The sequence below is a fragment of the Xenopus laevis genome, chromosome 6L (genome assembly GCF_017654675.1).
Source record: "Xenopus laevis strain J_2021 chromosome 6L, Xenopus_laevis_v10.1, whole genome shotgun sequence".
In the NCBI taxonomy this organism is placed as follows: domain Eukaryota; kingdom Metazoa; phylum Chordata; class Amphibia; order Anura; family Pipidae; genus Xenopus; species Xenopus laevis.
In genome coordinates, this window is record NC_054381.1 from 158,422,727 (window position 1) to 158,431,940 (window position 9,214).

The 9,214-nt window shown below is 39.7% G+C and overlaps 1 protein-coding gene across 3 annotated transcripts in view; it reads left to right on the forward strand.

Annotated features, from left to right (window-relative positions):
• Positions 1 to 8,909, forward strand: part of slc45a4.L (solute carrier family 45 member 4 L homeolog) — a 63,602-nt gene extending 54,693 nt beyond the window's left edge. For all 3 annotated transcript variants that reach the window (XM_018268288.2, XM_041566661.1, XM_018268290.2), the window contains exons 4-8: positions 2,511 to 2,690; positions 2,964 to 4,033; positions 4,124 to 4,223; positions 6,549 to 6,760; positions 8,334 to 8,909. In XM_018268288.2, the coding sequence (XP_018123777.1) occupies positions 2,511 to 2,690; positions 2,964 to 4,033; positions 4,124 to 4,223; positions 6,549 to 6,760; positions 8,334 to 8,690 (1,919 nt within the window). In that variant the 3' untranslated portion in view covers positions 8,691 to 8,909. The remainder of the gene's footprint in view (positions 1 to 2,510; positions 2,691 to 2,963; positions 4,034 to 4,123; positions 4,224 to 6,548; positions 6,761 to 8,333) is intronic.
• Positions 8,910 to 9,214: the final 305 nt, after the last annotated feature.

A 9,214-nucleotide genomic window follows, 5' to 3' on the forward strand; every position in this document is an offset into this window, starting at 1 on the left:
CTGTGCCCACGCACAGCCTGGCGAGAACACCCCCCCCCCCGTATCAGTAAGCCAGGCTTGTGACATATAGCAGACACCCTGGCACAATAATGGAGCGTTGTTGTATGTGACTGTCTTGGCCGTGGGACAGTGTGGGGGGGATCCTACCCAGGAATTACACGGCTCCGCTCACCGTGCCAGTTCTTGGCTTGGGAAAGCACTAGGAACCTGTTCACAGGGAAGCCTTTCCTGTTGTGATCAATTTTCTTTCCTTTTATTGCATATCTCACAATGCTTCCTGTTTCCAGTATTATTCCAAAAATTATCTCCTTTTTCTACCTTACAAAGACTTGTTGTTTGAAAAAGACCAGAATTAGGTCCCGTCTCAATGTTCTTTTAAATTGGTAGATAAGCTTCCGCTTGCTTGATATATATATATTGTGAATAAAGTACCCCCTTTTGTATATGATATAGTGAATAAAGTAAAATATAAGGATATTATAAGTTACCGAGGAGTTTCATGACCATATAAAAGTACGAGGCCGAAGGCGAGTGTTTTTATACAGGTCATGGAACTCCGAGGTAACTTCTAATATCCTCATATTTTACAATTGGGGGTACTTTATTTATTATAATACACAAGTTTCAGTGAGTCATGTGACAGAAATGACATCAGAACTCACCGTTTATAACTGATGACATCAGAACTCACCGTTTATTACTGATGACCACTACTCACTGTTTATAAGGATATAATTTACAAGATATTCATGGCTCTTGTGTATTATATATATATATATATATATATATATATATATATATATATATATATATATATATATATATATATATATATATATATATATATATATATAATACACAAAAGCCATGAATATCTTGTAAATTATATCCTTATCCTTATATCCTTATACTGAAACTTGTGTATTATAATAAATAAAGTACCCCCAGTTGCAAAATTTGAGGATATTAGAAGTTACCTCGGAGTTCCATGACCTGTATAAAAACACTCGGCCTTCGGCCTCGTACTTTTATATGGTCATGAAACTCCTCGGTAACTTATAATATCCTTATATTTTACAAGAGGGGGTACTTTATTCGCTATATATATATATATATATATATATATATATATATATATATATATATATATATATATATATATATATATATATATATATATATATATACAATCCAGAAAGCTCCTAGCGCACACCGTTAAAGTGAAATACCTGGGTGCTACCTTCAATGGCAGATTACGTAGTTTGCAAAAACGAAGATGCACACCAGGATTTGGCAAAAAAGTTAAAAATTCATTTTTATTAATTTATATTTAAAAAGAGCTGGTCAACGTTTCGGTCTAATTCTAAGACCTTTATCAAGACCCTGTTCACAGTAAGCCCTCCAAGAATAAGATAAGTGGTCTTGATAAAGGTCTTAGAATTAGACCGAAACGTTGACCAGCTCTTTTTAAATATAAATTAATAAAAATGAATTTTTAACTTTTTTGCCAAATCCTGGTGTGCATCTTCGTTTTTGCAAACTATATCTATCTATCTATCTATCTATCTATATATATATATATATATATATATATATATATATAGTCCTCATCAGTGGTGCACTCCAGTAATATCAGTTCATGCAAAGGTGGTGTCATATAAATCATAGACAGGTATCCCAACAATAGACACACTCCTGGACTTCATAATAAGGTGATATTTTATTGTCAACATTTCGGCCCCAGTTGGAACCTTTATCGAGACATGAAATATGTATATAAAACAGGTCCCTACCCAAAGAGCTTAATAAAAATAAGTACGGTAATAATGATTCTTGTAATTTCAACATAAACTGCTGCTTCAAACAGTTTGTAATCCAATAAATATTAAAGTACTATTCATTTGTTTAGTTTTAGATTTTACAAAGGGGAATTGTTAGTGAGGCCGTTACACTTATTATTTTTAGGCTTCAGTAACTTGCTTGACCAGATAGTTCTCTGCACAGATATGGGAGTTAACCAGAATTTATCATAAGACCCACTCAAATACAGTGAATTGCACTTGATCATAAACAATTCATCGTCATACATGGTCATACATGGTAAAGGCATAACAATTAAGTTTTCTTATCTGATGTTTCGATGTTTTTTAGTAGATTTTTTGGCATAGGGTCCCAATTGACAGACAGGTCCCAAGCAATTTGTATTATAGATCTTTTGCTATTCTTTTACTATAATTCACATTAAAAATCCCCTATAACCGTTTTCAGTGCTTTACGTCTTTATTTTGAGAAATAATGAAAAAAAATTCCCTCAACCATGGAGCCGCGTAGCAGTCTGTTAGGGCCCGTCCAGTGAAAAGTATTGAATAAAAAGCCATAAGAAAAAGGCAAAACAAATAGATTAGACTAGATAGATCAATCATATTCTTGTTTTCTATCTTCAGTATATTGACATCCATGTATATACCTTCATGTTAAATAATTGAACCCCTGCTTGTCCCATTAAACAGGTCTCTCAGTTGGCGATGTTCCGGACAAACAGCCCATCGGAATAGTCCTGACGGTGCTGGGTGTTGTGGTGTTGGACTTTTGCGCTGACGCCACAGAAGGACCCATCCGCGCTTACCTACTTGACGTGGCCGACAATGAGGAACAGGACATGGCACTTAATATCCACGCCTTCTCCGCAGGTATGTAGAGATTTTATGTTACCCTGTGTGACCCATCTGCTCCGTATCCCCAACAGTCTAAGGACTTGTCATGTAATGATTTTTCAGGGTAAATTGCACCTTAATCTCCTCCTACAGGAGTTTTAATGCCCAAACAAAAACTACCTTTCACACGAGCAAAAAAACAACTGAAAATACCTCAGCTGTGTAGAAAATGGGAAGGTTGTCTTCAAAACAATCCAATCACATAACCGTGCAATATTCTCTGTTGACATTGTGTTTTTGCCTCTCCAGGTCTTGGTGGAGCTGTTGGCTATATGCTTGGTGGACTGGACTGGACGCAGACTTTCCTTGGGAGTCTGTTCAAATCTCAAGAACAAGTGTTGTTCTTCTTTGCAGCCATTATTTTTTCCGTGTCTGTTGTCCTTCACCTCTTTAGCATTGAAGAAGAACAGTACAGCCCTCAGCAGGACCGTCTTGAAGATGAAGGGGATACTCTATCCAGTGTCAAGATGAACAGCACCATCGCACCCATGTCTCGATTAAACATTATCAATGAGGAAGAGGCCTACTCAACGTTCCCTGATGAAGTGCAGTCAGAGCACGATCTCTGCTTGGACTTCCTCGAGGTGGACATTGTGAGGAGTAAAAGCGACTCTGTCTTGCACATGCCTGACGCAACCTTAGACTATGAATCAGAGCTGCTCTTTTTAAATGAAATTGAGCCTTCAATTTTCCAAGACTGTTCATATCCAAACACCCCACGCAGCAACAGCCAGGAACTCATGAAATCCAAATTTGACCGACTCTCCGCATTCCTCAGGGAGAATGAGAAAGAAGAGGAAATGTTGCTTGATAACCACCTTAACGAAGCCAAAGTTCCCAACGGCAGCGATTACTTACCAAAAGAGAACGCAAACGGACACACACAAATAGGCATGAAGCAGTCTTGTACCGCCAACTCCATGCGCCGAAGGAGACACATGTTCTATCGCCAGCCATCTTGTACTTTCTCATACTATGGCAAAGTTGGTTCCCACCGGTATAGGTTCAGAAGAGCCAATGCCATATTGCTGATAAAGTCGTCGCGCAGCATGAATGACATTTATGATATTCAGAAAAAGCAACGCCAGAGACAGAGGCACAGAAACCAGAGTGGTGCCACCAACTCTAGTGGAGACACAGAGAGTGAGGAAGGTGAGACTGAAACCACCGTTCGGCTCCTCTGGCTGTCCATGCTGAAGATGCCCAAGCAACTCATGAGGCTGTGCGTTTGCCATCTGCTGACTTGGTTTTCAATTATTGCCGAAGCTGTGTTTTACACCGATTTCATGGGACAGGTCATTTTTGAAGGTGACCCCAAGGTAATGTCATTAGCATACTGAGTGCCTGGGTCTTCTTACATATGAACCTTGCCCCGCCATGTCCTTACTGAGTGTTTTTTTTTTCTGCAGGGTCTATTTAATTCGACAGAATTACATAACTATAATGCTGGTGTTCAGATGGGATGCTGGGGATTAGTGATTTATGCTGCTACTGCTGCTGTTTGCTCAGGTAATTCTTTATCCAATGTACCCTTTAACCTTTTTCATTGAGGCTAGATACTGCTAAACATCTGACATTAATCTGTAATCTAACCTAATCCGCAGGGTTTATCTGAATTGCTAGAATACCAGGGCACCTACTGTTCAGTCCCATCCCTAGTGGGCAGGGGCGCTCCTGGCTCCTCTGCCACCTGAGGCAGCAGCAGTTGCTGCTGCCCCCCTCCCCCTGAAATTTGCTCTTAAAGTACCAGGAGCAGCATTTTTGCTGCCCCTAGGACCTAGTGGGGTGCTGCCGCCTGAGGCGACAGCCTCAACTCGCCTCATTGGCGAAGCACCCCTGCTAGTGGGCCCCAGCCAAGGAAAATCTCTGTCAGTCCTCTTTTATTTCCATAAATGGGTCAATATGACACCTATAGCATTTAGCAATGTCTTCCTCTAATTGTTATGAGAGTGGCCCCATGAGATCAGATTCTCTGTAGTGCTCCAGGACACTGCTGATCCTAAACTGTAATTTTCTCTTAATTCACCAAAATGCAATAGCGCAAAGGGAAACTGACCCCAATTAAAAAAAAAAACTAAACAATGCCAGTCTATAATAGAGGCAGGAGGGGCACGGAGGTCAAACAGGGAGGTAGTCGGAGGTCTTATTAAGGGGATAGTAACATTTTTTCAATATCATCGATGCATTGGACTAATCCGAGGAGAATACGGGCGGTTGGACCGAGGACCACATCAACAAACCAATGCGGTCCTCGGTCTGACAGGATTTTTAAACCTGCCCGATCTTCGGCCACATATCAATTGGGGGAAGCCAGTTGGAGGGCCACATACACTGCCTTATAAGATGCCAACTTAGTCAGCTTAGTCTGATGTTGACTGCCATATATTGGAGCTTTTGGGTTACATGTTTCTACATTATAGATCCCATACCTGTATGTCTCATTAAACTGAATATTACATAACAAAATAGAAATATTCTCATTAGGACACAATGTAGAGTAGGAATTAAAATACAGTCTTTAAGGATCGACTTTTGTCCTTTGCAACTTCTGTTCCAGACCGAATTACTGTTTGTTTAGTGATATAGACTTCTGTGTCTGTAGTCAGACTGCAATCTGCCATCTATGGAAATTTGCGTTTCATTGCGGAACAAATATCAATGAAAACGTTATGTCCCAAATACATGAAATGAGCATATCATGTGGCACGCTAATTAAATAGAAAGCGTATCGCTCACTCGGAGATAAGCCTTAGCAGATGTTTAGGGTTTTGCTTGATTCTCGATGGCGAATAAATACAATGTCTGCACCATAGAAGCAATCAAGACATTTTTCCAAAGCCTGAAACTGATTTTCTCGTCCACTGGAAATATAAGATAATATTCTTATGTAACTCAGTGGTGCCTGTTACATGGCGTGGCGTTGGATTACTGATGATAATCGTAGGGGAGAGGGCAGAAGGAGTTATTGTAATGAAACCATCCCAAGCAGTAGTATTTCACTGCAAACAAATTGATATGAATGTGAAAATGATTATATAATCCAGTAGTAAGGTAATTTTTGTCCATTTATGTAATGATTGTACTGAAGAAAGTTTCTTCTTATCATCCATGTAATTTTCCTTAGACATACAGTATAGTGGATTTGTGTAGGTAGCATTAAAGGGATACTGTCATGGGAAAAAACATTTTTTTCAAAATGAATCAGTTAATAGTGCTGCTCCAGCAGAATTCTGCACTGAAATCCATTTCTCAAAAGCGCAAACAGATTTTTTTATATTCAATTTTGAAATCTGACATGGGGCTAGACATATTGCCAATTTCCCAGCTGCCCCAAGTGACTTGTGCTCTGATAAACTTCAATCACACTTTACTGCTGTACTGCAAGTTGGAGTGATATCACCCACCCCCCCCAGCAGCCAAACAACAGAACAATGGGAAGGTAACCAGACAGCAGCTCCCTAACACAAGATAACAGCTGCCTGGTAGATCTAAGAACAGCACTCAATAGTAAAATCCCATGTCCCACTGAGACACATTCAGTTACATTGAGAAGGAAAAACAGCAGCCTGCCAGAAAGCATTTCTCTCCTAAAGTGCAGGCACAAGTCACATGACTGGGGCAGCTGGAAAATTGACAAAATGTCTAGCCCCATGTCAGATTTCAAAATTGAATATATAAAAAAATCTGTTTGATCTTTTGAGAAATGGATTTCAGTGCAGAATTCTACTGGAGCAGCACTATTAACTGATTCATTTTGAAAAAAAATTTTTTTTTTCCCATGACAGTATCCCTTTAAGTAGACTTCCATTTTCTTACACTGTTGCGTCTGTGCAGCTTTGTTACAGAAATACCTGGATAATTATGACTTGAGCATCAAGGTGATCTACATTCTGGGAACCCTGGGATTTTCCATTGGTACCGCAGTCATGTCCATCTTCCCCAATGTTTACGTCTCCATGATCATGATCAGCACCATGGGAATTGTCTCCATGAGCATCTCCTACTGCCCTTACGCACTCCTTGGCCAGTACCATGAAATAAAAGAGGTGAGTAGGAAAAAAATGGGACTTTTCATACCTTTTTAAGTAAAAGTATTATTTTAACGGCGATAAAAAAAATTGTGGGTAGCAGCCAATCTTCCAATATATAATGTCTTTATATGCTCGGCTTAAAAACATCAGAGCCTTAATGTCTTACGAGTTTCAGGTGCCGCCACCCTTAATCATTGGCAGATTAATTTATTTCATTTATAAAAGATAATGGAACCAACTGCATAACCAATTCTCCTCACTTGTCACCATTTTTGTTTTTGTTGCAGTCACCCTCCTTTAGTTCCAGGGGTACAAATCTCACTCTACCCTGTCATCATTTTTATTTCTAAATTACACTGTTTACATTGCAAATAATTCACTCTACTATTTAAAATGTAATTCTTGAACCAAGAAATACTTTTTTAGCTGTAATATTGGTGTGGAGGCAGCCATTGTTTCTCCCCTTCTCATTGTATTATACCACGACCCTAGGTTGTGCTTCCTAGCCCCACCTAGTTGTAGACATGAGAATAGCACCCAAGCAGGAAAAAAATCAATGCAAAAAAATCCTTCAGCAGAGGTGACAGCTGCTATCTGGGCTGCTGGGGAGGGGAGGGAGGGGTGATATCATTCCAATTTTTCAGTGTAGCAGTAAAGAATGACTGAAGTTTCTCAGAGTACTCAGAGTACACGTCACATGACTGGGGGCACCTGGGAAACTGACAATATGTCAAGCCCCATTCCAGATTTCAAAAATTAAATGTAAAAAAATCTGTTTACTTTTTTAAAAAATGCATTTCAATGCAGAATTCTGCTGGAGCAGCACCATTTACTGGTGCGTTTTGAAAAAAAACATGATTTACCATGCCAACATTCACCAAAAACTCTAATTTCCCTTTACACTCTGCATCGGCCCTCCATTATGGACTGCCCCAAAGAACGAAATCTTTAGGCATCTCAGTTTGTCTGTTAATTTTAATTGTATTTTTTTTACGTAGATAGAAACTAGATCTGCTCGACTGGGGCAGGAATCCAGCAATGGGATGTGCCCATTAATTCTTATATTGACCTGTGGATTATGATTGAAGTTTATCAGCAGATTAGTATTTTAATACCAAAATCCATCCAGTGTAGTTTTGGATTCTACATAATGGATTTTGTTTTAGCCTCAGAGTTCAATTGATTATTTCCTTTTTAGAATACTTAGGAGCTGATGGTGGATACCGTGAAATTATACTAATTCCTCATCTTTAACAAGGTATTTCTGATTTATTTCAGAGTAGAAAAGAGCATTTCTGAGTCTTTAGGCCCCACATTAACATGCACTGCATGCGGTGGGTGTTGGAGCTCATCACTGCCAATAAATCACTGAGCTCCAACACCCCTTGCCATTATGATGAAAGTGGTGGATGCATTGATCTGCCTTGATACATGTCAATTCATTTCCATCTGGATTCCCCCAGTTGGAGCATAGCTGAACTTGTACTTGGGTTGTGTATGACACACACATTGGAAATCATTGTTTCGGTGGGAATTGTTGATGAAATTGCTGAGATCGATTCTCCTAACCCTCATTTCTCTCCTGCAGTATATACATCACAGCCCTGGGAATTCAAAGCGAGGCTTCGGCATAGACTGTGCTATCCTGTCCTGCCAGGTTTATATCTCACAAATCTTAGTGGCCTCTGCCCTAGGAGGTGTGGTCGATGCTGTGGGCACAGTAAGGGTGATACCCTTGGTGGCATCAGTTGGTTCCTTCTTGGGATTCCTAACTGCGGCCTTCTTGGTTATCTACCCCGAGGTCCCAGAAGAGTCCAAAGACGAACAGAAAAAGCAGAACCCCCCAGTCACCAATGGAGTGGATTCTGAAAAGCCAGCTGTCTTGAAACTCACCCACAAAGCGGTCACACCTCCTACAGGCACTGAAAGTGAATCTGCTGTTTGAGCTGAAGGTTTGTCCACCATTTCCCCCGTTCCCAGCAGCAAAACTGCATAAAGGGCAGGGTTTCTGCGAAGACAGCCGACGAGAGCCTCCATTGTGATATCACCACACATCTGCTGCGTAAAGTTGAAAAATGATCAGATGGCTTGTTCAAACATCGAACCTTACAATCATTTCCAAATTATAAATGAAAAATAAATAAATAAGTGTTCTTAATATAAATTCTGTAATGCAAATCAAGGTTTCATGCTGCATGTTTACTCTTAAGCCAAGCACCGGGGTATAGAAAATTCACCTTTAAGCTTATTATACCCCTTTACATTTCTACTGTTCTTCTAGGTTATAGCCCATAGAAATGCTCATAGGTAAAACAAAGCTTTGCTTTTCGGTTAGCAGAAAGCAAAAACTCTGCGCCAAACACGTTTCACCGTTTCTACTATGGTAGTTCTTGCTTCTGTTGTCTACGGAGTCACCTTCACTTTTAATTGCTGTAGCCAGGTTAAAAACACATTTGCTGGGTTTTTTTA